The following is a 13,037-nucleotide window of genomic DNA, read 5'->3' as shown; positions in this document are numbered from 1 at the left end:
AATCGATCAGAGTGCCACAATTTCACTACGGGGACTCCAATTGGAGGGAAAAGGGAGCCATCTACCTCTGTCTAAGGGCTTATGCACATGACTGTGCCGTGTTCTGTGGTCTGCAAATTGTGGACCCACAAAACATAGATGCCGGCCGTGTGCATTGTGCAATTTGCAGAACAGAACGGGACGCCCATAATAGAAATGCCTATTCTTGTATGCAAAACAGACAAGAATAGGACAGCACACGGCGTATGGTCCGCATTTTTTGTGACCCCATTGAAGTGAATGGGTTCGCATCCGAGCATCAAAAAATGCGGTTCGGATATGGAAACAAACTATGTTCGTGTGCATGACCCCTAATACCACAGATGCTTGGGTTGCATCTGAGGGGTTAAATGACCAGGATCTGAGTTATCTACAGTGAGGAACATAAGTATTTGAACACCCTGCTATTTTGCAAGTTCTCACTTAGAAATCATGGAGGGGTCTGAAATTCACATTGTAGGTGCATCCCCACTCTGAGAGACAGAATTTAAAAACAACAATTCAGGAAATCACATTGTATGATTTTTAAAGAATTTATTTGTCTTGCACTGCTGAACATATATATTTGAACACCTGAGAAACAGCAAGAATTCTGGCTCTCAAAGACCTGTTACTGTGCCTTTAAAAAGTCCACATCTACTCCACTCATTAATCTCACTTAGTAGCACCTGTCTGTGCTCTTTAAAGACACATGTCCACCCCACAGTCAGTCAGATGCCAACTACTACCATGGGCAAGACCAAAGAACTGTCAAAAGACACCAGAGACAAAATTGTGGACCTCCACAAGGCTGGAAAGGGCTACGGGGCAATTGCCAAGCAGCTTGGTGAAAATAGATCAACTGTTGGAGCAATTGTTAGAAAATAGAAGAGGCTAAAGACGACTCTCAGTCTCCCTCGGACTGGGGCTCCATGCAAGATCTCACCTCGTGGGGTATCACTGATGATAAGAAAGGTGAGGAATCAGCCCAGAACTACAAGGGAGGATCTGGTCAATGGCATAAGGAGAGCTGGGAACACAGTTTCGAAGGTCACTGTCGTTAAAACACTACGCTGTCATTGTTTCAAATCATGCATTGCACGGAACGCTCCCCTTCTCAAGTCATCACATGTCCAGGCCCATCTGAAGTTTGCCAATGACCATCTAGATGATCCAGAGGAGGCATGGGAGAAAGTCAAGTGGTCAGATGAGACCAAAGTAGAACTTTTTGGTCTAAACTTCACTCGTCGTGTTTGGAGGAAAAAGAAGTGTGAGTTGCATCCCAAGAACACCATCTCTACTGTGAAGCATGGGGGTGGTAACATCATGCTTTGGGGTGCTTTTCTGCGAAGGGGACAGGACAACTGCACTGTATTAAGGAGAGGATGAATCGGGCCATTTATTGTGAGATTTTGAGCAACAACCTTATTCCCTCAGTCAGAGCATTGAAGATGGGTCGTGGCTGGGTCTTCCAACAAGACAACGACCCGAAGCACACAGCCAGGATAACCAAGGAGTGGCTCTGTGAGAAGCATATCAAGGTTCTGGAGTGGCCTACCCAGTCTCCAGACCTAAATACAATAGAACATCTTTGGAGGGAGCTAAAAATCTGTGTTGCTCAGCAACAGCCCTGAAACCTGACAGATCTAGAGGAGATCTGTGTGGAGGAGTGGACCAAAATCCCAGTTGCAGTGTGTGCAAACCTGCTCAAGAACTACAGGAAATGTTTGACCTCTGTAATTGCAAACAAAAGCTTCTGTACCAAATATTAACACTGATTTTCTCAGGTGTTCAAATACTTATGTTCAGCAGTGCAAGAGAAATATATTCTTTAAAATCAAATCAGTGATTTCCTTATTTTTTTATTTTTTTTATTCTGTCTCTCAGAGTGGGAATGCACCTACAATGTGAATTTCAGATTCATCCATGATTTCTAAGTGGGAGAACTTGCAAAATCGCAGGGTGTTCAAATACTTCTGTTCCTCACTGTATGTTCCTCTTCACTGACGGCAGGTGTACACAATACAGACAGGCTCCTGCTGCAATGGTGAGATTGAAGCTAGCTCTGATTCTGGCAGTTTATAGCTTACATGCTATAGTCAAAAGTGACCCCAGCATCTAAGTGGTTTACAGAGAGATCAAGTTCCCTCTGTACACCGTTAGGCCCCCCCCCCCCCCCTTCAATTTGACTGCAGGGTTCCTATATGGTAGACATAGCAGCCTCCTGTTAAGCTTTGTGATTTATTTATGTCTAAATCCTCATTTAATTGGAAAAATCTAATTTTTACTTATCCAAGCCCAATTTTAATAAATTCTATGAAACATATGTGGGGTAAAAATGCTCACCACAATCCTAGATGAATTCCTTGAGGGTTGAAAGTTAGCAAAATGTTTAGGGGTGTGTCTTATGTTTGGTACCTTAACCACTTCAACCCCGCTAGCTAAAACCCCCTTAATGACCAGGCCACTTTTTACACTTCTTCACTACACTACTTTCACCGTTTATTGCTCGGTCATGCAACTTACCACCCAAATGAATTTTACCTCCTTTTCTTCTCACTAATAGAGCTTTCATTTGGTGGTATTTTATTGCTGCTGACATTTTTACTTTTTTGTTATTAATCAAAATGTAACGATTTTTTTGCAAAAAAATGACATTTTTCACTTTCAGCTGTAAAATTTTGCAAAAAAAACAACATCATATATACATTTTTTGCCAAATTTATTGTTCTACATGTCTTTGATTTTAAAAAAAAGTTTTGGCAAAAAAAAAAAAAATGGTTTGGGTAAAAGTTATAGCGTTTACACACTATGGTACAAAAATTAGAATTTCCGCTTTTTGAAGCAGCTCTGACTTTCTGAGCACCTGTCATGTTTCCTGAGGTTCTACAATGCCCAAACAGTAGAAAACCTCCACAAATAACCCCATTTCGGAAAGTAGACACCCTAGGGTATTCGCTGATGGGCATAGTGAGTTCATAGAACTTTTTATTTTTTGTCACAAGTTAGCGGAAAATGATGATTTTTTATTTTTTTATTTTTTTTCCTTACAAAGTCTCATTCCACTAACTTGCGATAAAAAATACTAGGAACTCGCCTTGCCCCTCACAGAATACCTTGGGGTGTCTTCTTTCCAAAATGGGGTCACTTGTGGCGTAGTTATACTGCCCTGGCAATTTAGGGGCCCATATGTGTGAAAAGTAGTTTGCAATCGAAATCTGTAAAAAATGACCGGTGAAATCCGAAAGGTGCACTTTGGAATGTGGGTCCCTTTGCCCTCCTAGGCTGCAAAAAAGTGTCACACATCTGGTATCGCCGTACTCAGGAGAAGTTGGGCAATGTGTTTTGGGGTGTCATTTTACATATACCCATGCTGGGTGAGAGAAATATCTCGGCAAATGACAACTTTTTCCATTTTTTTTATACAAAGTTGTCTTTTGACCAAGATATTTATCTCACCCAGCATGGGTATATGTAAAATGACACCCCAAAACACATTCCCCAACTTCTCCTGAGTACGGCAATACCAGATGTGACACTTTTTTGCAGCCTAGATGCGCAAAGCGGCCCAAATTCCTTTTAGGAGGGCATTTTTAGACATTTGGATCCCAGACTTCTTCTCACGCTTTAGGGCCCCTAAAAAGCCAGGGCAGTATAACTACCCCACATGTGACCCCACTTTGGAAAGAAGACACCCCAAGGTATTCAATGAGGGGCATGGCGAGTTCATAGAATTTTTTTTTTGTTGCATAAGTTAGTGGAAATTTTTTATTTATTTTTTTCTCACAAAGTCTCACTTTCCGCTAACTTGGGACAAAAATTTCAATCTTTCATGGACTCAATATGCCCCTCATGGAATACCTTGGGGTGTCTTCTTTCCGAAATGGGGTCACATGTGGGGTATTTATACTGCCCTGGCTTTTTAGGGGCCCTAAAGCGTGAGAAGAAGTCTGGAATATAAATGTCTAAAAAATTTTACGCATTTGGATTCCGTGAGGGGTATGGTGAGTTCATGTGAGATTTTATTTTTGGGACACAAGTTAGTGGAATATTAAACTTTGTAAGAAAAAACAAAAAAAAAAAAATATTTCCGCTAACTTGGGCCAAAAAAATGTCTGAATGGAGCCTTACAGGGGGTGATCAATGACAGGGGGGTGATCAGGGAGTGTATATGGGGTGATCACCTCATATACACTCCCTGATCACCCCCTGTCATTGATTACCCCTCTGTCATTGATCACCCCTCTGAAAGGCTCCATTCAGAAGTCCATATGATTTTTACAGATCCATGGATCGGATCCGCAAAACACATACGGACGTCTGAATGGAGCCTTACAGGTGGGTGATCAATGACAAGGGGGTGATCACCCATATAGACTTCCTGATCACCCCCCTGTCATTGATCACCCCCCTGTAAGGCTCCATTCAGACGTCCGTATGATTTTTACGGATACATGGATCGGATCCGCAAAACGCATACGGACGTCTGAATGGAGCGTGACAGGGGTGTGATCAATGTCAGGGGTTGATCAGGGAGTGTATATGAGGTGATCACCCCCTTGGCATTGATCACCCCCCTGTAAGGCTCCATTCAGACATCCGTATGTGTTTTGCGGATCCGATCCATGTATCCGTGGATCCGTAAAAATCATACGGACGTCTGAATGGAGCCTTACAGGGGGGTGATCAGGGAGTCTGTATGGGGTGATCAGTGGTTCATAAAGGGTTAATAAGTGACAGGGGGGGGTGTAGCGTAGTGTAGTGTTTTGTGTTACTTTACTGAGCTACCTGTGTCCTCTGGTGGTCGATCCAAACAAAAGGGACCACCAGAGGACCAGATAGCAGATATATTAGACGCTGTTATCAAAACAGCGTCTAATATACCTGTTAGGGGTTAAAAAAAAACATCTCCAGCCTGCCAGCGAGCGATCGCCGCTGGCAGGCTGGAGATCCACTCTCTTACCTTCCGTTCCTGTGAGCGCGCGCGCCTGCATGCGCGCGTTCACAGGAAATCTCGGCTCTCGCGGGAGGACGCGTATATGCGTCCACCCAGAAGAGCAGGACCGCCGGCAGGACGCAATCCTGCGTACGGCGGTCCGGAGCTGGTTAAAGAGGACCTTTCACCAGAATAAAACATCTAAACTAACTATACAGACATGGAGAGCGGCACCCAGGGATCTCCCTGCACTTACTGTTATACCTGGGCGCCGCTCCGTTCTCCTGTTTATAGCCTCCGTTATCTTCATAGTTAGGCTTCACCCAGGGGAACCTGCCGGCGTCTCATTCTCCCATGCTGTAGCGCTGGCCAATCACAGCGCTCAGCTCATAGCCTGAGAGAAAAAAAAGCCTCTCAGCGCTACAGCATAGGAGACTGAGACGCCGGCAGGTTCCCCTGGGTGGAGCCTAACTATGAAGATACCGGAGGCTATAACGAGAGAACGGAGCGGCGCCCAGGTATAACAGTAATGTATGTATAGTTAGTTTAGATGTTTTATTCTGGTGAAAGGTCCTCTTTAAGGCTTTTCCAAGCCTGAAATAGTCACTAAAAAACATTCAAAAAAATAGGGACAACCAAAATCCACCAGGTGCATTTCCACTTCTGAAGCTCGTATGTAGTCAAGTAGCAATCTAGTGCCACTTAAGATATTTCTAAAAAGTGCAGAGTTATGGAAACAAATATTGAGCTTTTTTTTTATTTTATCATTTGCTGGATAAAAAAAATGTATTCAATTTAAAATTGCCAACAGGAATTGAAATGTTTAAATTTCACTTCCATTTTGCATTAATTCCTGTGAAACACCTAAAGGGTTAACAAGCTTTGTAAATTCCATTTGAATACTTTGTGGGGTACAGTTTTAAAAGGTGGTCATTTGAGGGAGATTTCTAATATATAGGTGTCCGAAAGCTCCGTTAGAACAGAATTGGTTGCGTAAAAATATAGTAAGTTTTAGAAATTTTCTTGACAATTTTGCTAAAATACTGGTAAACGTATTAACATCATCACAAAAAATGAATAAATAAAACTGCATATAAAAAATGATCTCAACATAAAATTCACATATAGTAAATATTTATTAACAATTTTGTGAGGTATGACTATCTGACTTAAAAGCAGAAAAAATAAAATTGCAATAGAAACAAAATATATCATACAAAATTTACCAATAACTTCATGTTATTGGTAACAAAACACACAAAAAAAATATCTCGTAAAGAGACACATCAAATTGAAAACATTGTTTTTTGTCCTTAAAACCAAAATTTTATCGGTCTTGATAGGCATAGTCCTGCATTAGTATGGCTTTTAACAGATATACTTATGTAGTTGTTTACCTCATGTATATCTTTTCCTAGCCCTTTTTCACCATGTAAGCAAATCGCTCTGCCTTACATCCTGTATGTAGCACTTCATATAGGTGTATCCAACCAAACCCATGATGTACTTTTTTCTCTGCCACAGCTCCAGCACCACACTTACAACGCCCAGTTAGTTTACAGCTATTTTGCAACCAGCTAGTTACATAGACTCTCCACTATTACTGCCGCTGTTGCTGCTTTGACATGCTCATGGAGATAACATCACAAATAACTGCTGCATGGACATGGTTATGAGACAACAACCCATAAGTAGATACCTAATATGTATATTATTTTTATTTTTGTTATCGTCACATCTGTAACAACTTAATCTATAAAAAGATCACCTGATATACTCCCTCAGATGAAAGCTATAAATAAATAAAATTAAAAACAGTGCCAAAACAGCAATTTTATGGTCACCTTGACTCACAGAAGTGTAATATCAAGTGATCAAAAACCTGTATGTACCCCAAAATGGTATCAATCAAACCATCATCTTATAAAAAAATAAAAAAAGAGATCCTACATAAGACAATGGCTTAAAAAAAGGATCTTAGAATATAGTAACACAAAAACAAGATATTTTTATTTTCAAAAATGCTTTTGCTGTGTAATACTTAACAAAAATAATATACATATTAGGTATTGTCACATCTGTAACAACTGGATCTATAAAAATATTACCTGATATACTCCCTCAGATGAATACTATAAATAAATAAAAATAAAAACAGTGCCAAAACAGCAATTTTTGGGTCACCTTGACTCACAGAAATGTAATACCAAGTGATCAAAAACCTGTATGTACCCCAAAATGGTAGCAATGAAACCCATCATCTCATCCCCCCAAAAAATGAGATCCTACATAAGACAATCGCAAAAAAAATATGGATCTTAGAATATAGTAACACAAAAAAAGATATTTTTCTTTTCAAAAATGCTTTTGCTGTGTAAAACTTAACAAAAATAAAAATATACATATTAGGTATCGTCACATCTGTAACAACTTAATCTATAAAAATATTACATGATATACTCCCTCAGATGAATGCTGCAAAGAAAAAAAAAAACTGTGCCAAAACAGCCATTTTTGGTCACCTTGTTTCACAAAGTTTAATACCAAGTGATCAAAAAGTTGTATATACTCCAAAATGGTGCCAATCAAACCATTATCTCATCCTACAAAAAATGAGCCTTTACTTAAGACAATCGCCTCAAAATAAAAAAAATATGGCTTTTAGAAAATGGCAACACAAAAACAAGATATTATTCTTTTCAAAAATGTTTTTACTGTACTGTGTGAAACTTAATTAAAAAAAAGATATATTAGGTATTGCCACGTCCAATACAACTGGCTCTATAAAAATATCATCTGATCTGTCTTAAAAGTAGAGAAATTCTATTTTAGAAAATTGTGTATTTTTTTTCAAATTTTTGGTAAATTTGGGATTTAAAAAAAATAAAGGTGAAATATATCGACTCCAATTTTCTAATCAGAATGGCTTGGATAAGTAAAGGCGTTCCAAAGTTATTAGACTTGTCAGATTTGCAAAAAATGGCCTGGGCAGGAAGGTGAAAACAGGCCTGGGGTACAGAAAGTTAATGGGTTAAAGAGTTTCCTGAGATTTAGTTATTTTTATAAACCTGTAGCAAATAGTGACCTAATGCAGCATAACCTCACCAAGTAGTAACTTTAGAGCCTGCTAAGCAAAATGTTACCCCAAGATTCCAAAAAAGCACAATTAACTGTGCCGGGTAATGTAGCTCAGGTTCATTGAGGCTGAAAGTTCATTCATACCTGACGGGGTGTTTCATAAGTCTCGTCTGCGTTCATATTGTCTCTATGTTCCAAAATTCCCTCTTGGCCAAATCCCTCTTCATTCTGAAATAGAAAGAAAAATAGCGATATAGAGAACCAAATGAAGTTGTTTTTAATAACATACACAGCACTAGTGTTAATTGCAACTATTAATCACTGGAAATATCCTCTAGTGAATACTATTTCTTGAATAAAGTATGTTATGGTGAAACATCTCAGAAAACAACAAAAATAGAACACAGGAAATCTTTGATGTATTTTAGGCTCTAACACAGCAGTCAACCAAACAGAACTGAACACATTAGGAGCTCACTAGCTATATTTTTCAGGATAGATTTTCTGGTAACATATACACTAGAGATGAGCAAATCAATTCTGAACAAATCAGATTTGTTATGAATATCACAAAAATTCTGCTGCCAAATAAATCAAAAGTTCTGGCTTGTTTGCTTCAGTCAAACTTTTTTAAATTGGAATTATTTTATAGGTAGAAACAATAGATTGCAATGAGCAATGATTAAAGTTAAAGTAGTTACTGATTACTGTAGTTTATAAATATACTGCTGTGAGCGTCGGGGAGGGGGATCTGTGGATGGCAGTGCCTACAGTGCCATCCACAGATCCCCCCTCCCCTAAACAGTGCCATCATGGCACTGTTTAGGGGGGGGATCTGTGTATGGCACTGTTTAGGGGGGGATCTGTGTATGGCACTGTTTAGGGGGGAGATCTGTGGATGGCACTGTTTAGGGGGGAGATCTGTGGATGGCACTGTTTATGGGGGAGATCTGTGGATGGCTCCCTGTATTTAATGCAGAGTGTGTGTGTGTGTGTGTGTGTGTGTGTGTATATAATGCACACACTCTGCATTAAATACAGGGAGTCAGAGTTAGACTCCGATCAATCTGAGTCACCCTCTTGCAGATGTGTGTATATAATGTAGAGTGTGTGCATTATATACACATACACTCTACATTATAGCTGCATTTCCCACCCTAGTCTTATACGCGAGTCAATAATTTTTTCCCATTTTTTTTTTTTGGGTAAAATTAGGGGCCTCGGCTTATACTCGGGTCGGCTTATACTCGAGTATATACGGTAGGTAAGATAAATGAAAATGAGAAAAAAAACTCTGGTATCCTAAGGGTTAACAGCATTTAGAAAGCATTTTAAAAAAACTGCTTTACGGCAGCCACATGGACAATAGACACAATGGACAGGAGTGGACCTTATTGACTGCTATGGGAGAGTTTTCTAAGCATGCTCTGTGCCCTGTGCAGAGTTCATTGTACAAGGAAAAAATAGCTAAGCTTTGACAATCACCTATTGTGAATGGTGGATAATGTCGTGGCCAGTGCGAAAACTGCAGGATTTTGTTTCCCCCCCCCCCCCCCTAAATATAGATATTAGAAATGAAAAATAACATCATTAAAAATTCTCTAAAACTATGTTAAACACAAACACATTTTCTGATGACACATTCCATTTAATTTGGATTTTATATAATGGACTTTACAAAATAGTCCAAATTGTTACAGTGACCAAAAAATAAAAAATAAACACCTTGTTTCAAAAAACAAATCAATAAAAACTGAAAAGTTGTTAGTGGATATGTATTTGATGCCCTTTGCTATTAAACCCCTAAATAAGGTCTGGGTCAAACTTTAACTTCAGAAAGTGACATAATTCCTTGAATAAAGTCCTCCTGTGTTAAATCAAAGTGTCACATGATCTGTCCCATGATGTGAGTGTAACTACTACTGTTCTGAAAGGCCCGAGCCTGCAATGGTACTAACCAAGCAACATGATGAACAAGGAGTTCTCCAAATAGGTCAGAGACAATGCTATGGAAAAGTATGGATAAACGTTGGGTTATAAAAATATTCCAAACATTAAAAATCCTATGGAACACCATTAAATCCCTTATAATAAAAAGAAAAGAATATAACACAACTATAAACCTAATAAGAGAAGGACTTCCGCCAAAACACACAGACTGGACAGGGAGGGCATTAATCAGAGATTAAACAAAGACAACAATGATTACACTGAAGGAGCTCCAAAGATCCACAACGGAGATGGAAGTATCTGTGCTGTGGCCTTCTGGAAGCTTACCAAGAATAGCTACCACACAAGTGCCATACTTTGTATTGCTGCTGTGCTTGGTATTGCAGTTCTACCCCATTGACTTCAATGGCACTGAGCTGCAACTAATCCACGTGACCGATGTACAGTGATGGCAATGGCATTGGAAGAGGCTGCAGCACCCCTGAATGCCTGGAGTTGATTTTCATTAGCATGGACTGGAAACTGGTCATGATTGAGGAAAAGATGGATGGCAGGAACTACAGGGCAATTTTTCAGGGAAACCTGTTTCAGTCTGCCAAAGTTTTGGGAATGGGCCACAGGTTCACCTTCCAGCAGGACAATAACCCTAAACATATTACTAAAGCTACACTGGAGTAGTTTAAGGGAAAACACTGAATTGTCTTGGAATGGCCTATTCAAAGCCCAGACCTCAATCCAATTTAGAATCTGTGGCATGACCCAAAGACTGCTAAACTTGAACCCATCTAACGTGAAGGAGTTAGAGAAGTTTGCAAAAATCCCACTGTCTAGATGCTAATACAGACATAACCTAAAATACTTGCATCTATACTGCAACAAAAGGTGGCCCCACAAAGCAGTGACTTTCAAGGGGTGACTACTTACTGTAAATTTCTCTGTGTCAAAATAATAGTCATGTTGTGTAAATTAAATGGTACAAATGCCCACTACCCACACCCAATCCATTTTAATTACATGCAACAAAACATGAAAAAAGGGTATGAATACTTTTGACAGCCACTGTACACACCAGTAAATACATGGCACAGGCTACTTGAACAGTACATTCAGAAAGTCTTCAGACCCTTCACATTTTATTACGTTGCAGCCTTGTACTAAAATAAAAAAATAAAAATTAAGACCTCCCTCAATAATATGTACTCAATACTATATAATGAGAAAGTGAAAACAAAATTTTAGAAATGTTTGCTAATTAATTATAAGAAAAAAAAAATTCACATTGGACAAAAGTATTTAGACCCTTTGCTATGACACTTGAAATTTGGCTCTGGGAACCTTTCATTTTTGTCTTGATCAGCTTTAAAATGTTGATTCAAGTCCACTTGTGGTATATTCAGAGACTGTACATGATTTGGAAAGACGCACTCATGTCTATTTAAGGTATTACAGATGACAATGCATATTAGAGCAAAAACCAAGGCATGCAGAGAAAAGAAATGCTGTTAGAGCTCAGAGACATGAACTGGAGAAGGGTACAAAAAAATTGTACTGCACTGAAAATTCCAAGAGAACAGTAGCCTCCATTATTCTTAAATGGAAGAAATTTGGAACAACCAGGACTCTTCCAAGAGCTGGCCATTCCACCAAATTAAGTAATTGAGGGAGAAGGACTTTGGTAAGAGAGGTGACTAAGAAGCCAATGAACTCTCTGGCTGAGCTCTAAATAATCTTCCAGAAGGTCAATCATCACTGCAGCACTCCACCAATCTAGGCGTTATGGTAGAGTGGCCAGAAAGAAGCCTCCCATTGGTAAAAGATAGATGAAAACCGTCCCTGCAATTTGCAAAAAAGCACTTAAAGGGCTCTTAGACTATGAGAAACAAGATTTTCTGGTGTGATGAAACAAAGTTTGAACACCTGAATAAAGGAGGCTGGAACTGCTGATCAAGTGTCAGTCCTTGCAATTCCTAAAGCACATGGAAGTTTAAACTTCATTTAAGGTCATGGTGGTCCTCTATGTTAAGGTCCAATACATATCTTCCAAAGAAGAACATGGCTCTCACCATCCACTTTATTGAAGCATAAAAAACTGCCTGGTGTGGACTGGGTTGGAGCACTAACCCTGTCCGCAAAGGCTGCTTTTTATGCTTTAATAAAGTGGATGAAAAGATTGGATGTTGAGTGCCATGTTCTTCTTTTATTCTTTTTGAAGATGAAGTTTAAATATTCTACGGGGCATGTCTGGAGGAAGCCAGGCACTGCTTTTTACCTGGCCAATACCATCCCTATAGTGAAGCATAGTGCTGGCAGCTTCATGTTGTGGGGGTCTTTTTTCAGCAGCTGTGACTTGGAGACTGGTAAGGGTTGAGGGAAAGTCGAATGGAGCAAATGAAAACCTGATCCAGTGTACTTTGGACCTGACACTGGGCCGAAGGTTTACCTTCCAACAAGACAATGACTCTAAGCACACAGCCAAGACAACACAGAAGCAGCTTAGGGAAAACTGTGAATGTCCTTGAGTGACCCAATTTGAACCATAATCAAATATGTCTGGATCTGCAGAGAAGAATGTAAAAATCAATATCATATGACAGAACCTACTACCTCTGAGCAGTAGGGCACTGGGTCATAAAACTTCTAGACCCTTTTGACATTTAAAGAGCACCTGTCACCATGATCAACTGTATTAAACCAGCTATACTGCCTGTTTAAGGTTGATCATAGTGAATTAAATGAGCACTCTATTGTTCTCAAAACTTTGAATTGGCTCCTTCACACATTTCTTTGTGAATAGCAAGCGCAATAATGGGAAACAGTGATTGCGCTGCCCCCTGTGATTGAACCCTCCTGATGCATCGTTTATCACTGATTGTGGCATCTAAGATGATCATTGAGGACTGTCAGGGATTAATTTGTTAAAAGCTATTTAAAATACTCACCTTATCCATTTGATCATGAAGAGCCCGCAGCGACCATCTTGCTTGAAGATCTAGCACAAAATCTCACGTGGTGCTTAATGACGTCACAAGACTTGCACAGGATCTACAATCAAGAT

The 13,037-nt window shown here is 39.5% G+C and overlaps 1 protein-coding gene across 1 annotated transcript in view; it reads right to left on the bottom strand.

Annotated features, from left to right (window-relative positions):
* The window catches only part of SNCA (synuclein alpha), a 170,532-nt gene that overhangs the window by 62,816 nt on the left and 94,679 nt on the right, over positions 1-13,037 (bottom strand). Inside the window, exon 5 of the mRNA XM_044276919.1 lies at positions 8,177-8,260. Coding sequence (XP_044132854.1) covers positions 8,177-8,260 — 84 coding nt within the window. The remainder of the gene's footprint in view (positions 1-8,176; positions 8,261-13,037) is intronic.

The sequence above is a fragment of the Bufo gargarizans genome, chromosome 1 (genome assembly GCF_014858855.1).
Source record: "Bufo gargarizans isolate SCDJY-AF-19 chromosome 1, ASM1485885v1, whole genome shotgun sequence".
Taxonomy (NCBI): Eukaryota; Metazoa; Chordata; class Amphibia; order Anura; family Bufonidae; genus Bufo; species Bufo gargarizans.
This window is presented reverse-complemented; position numbering and strand designations above follow the sequence as displayed.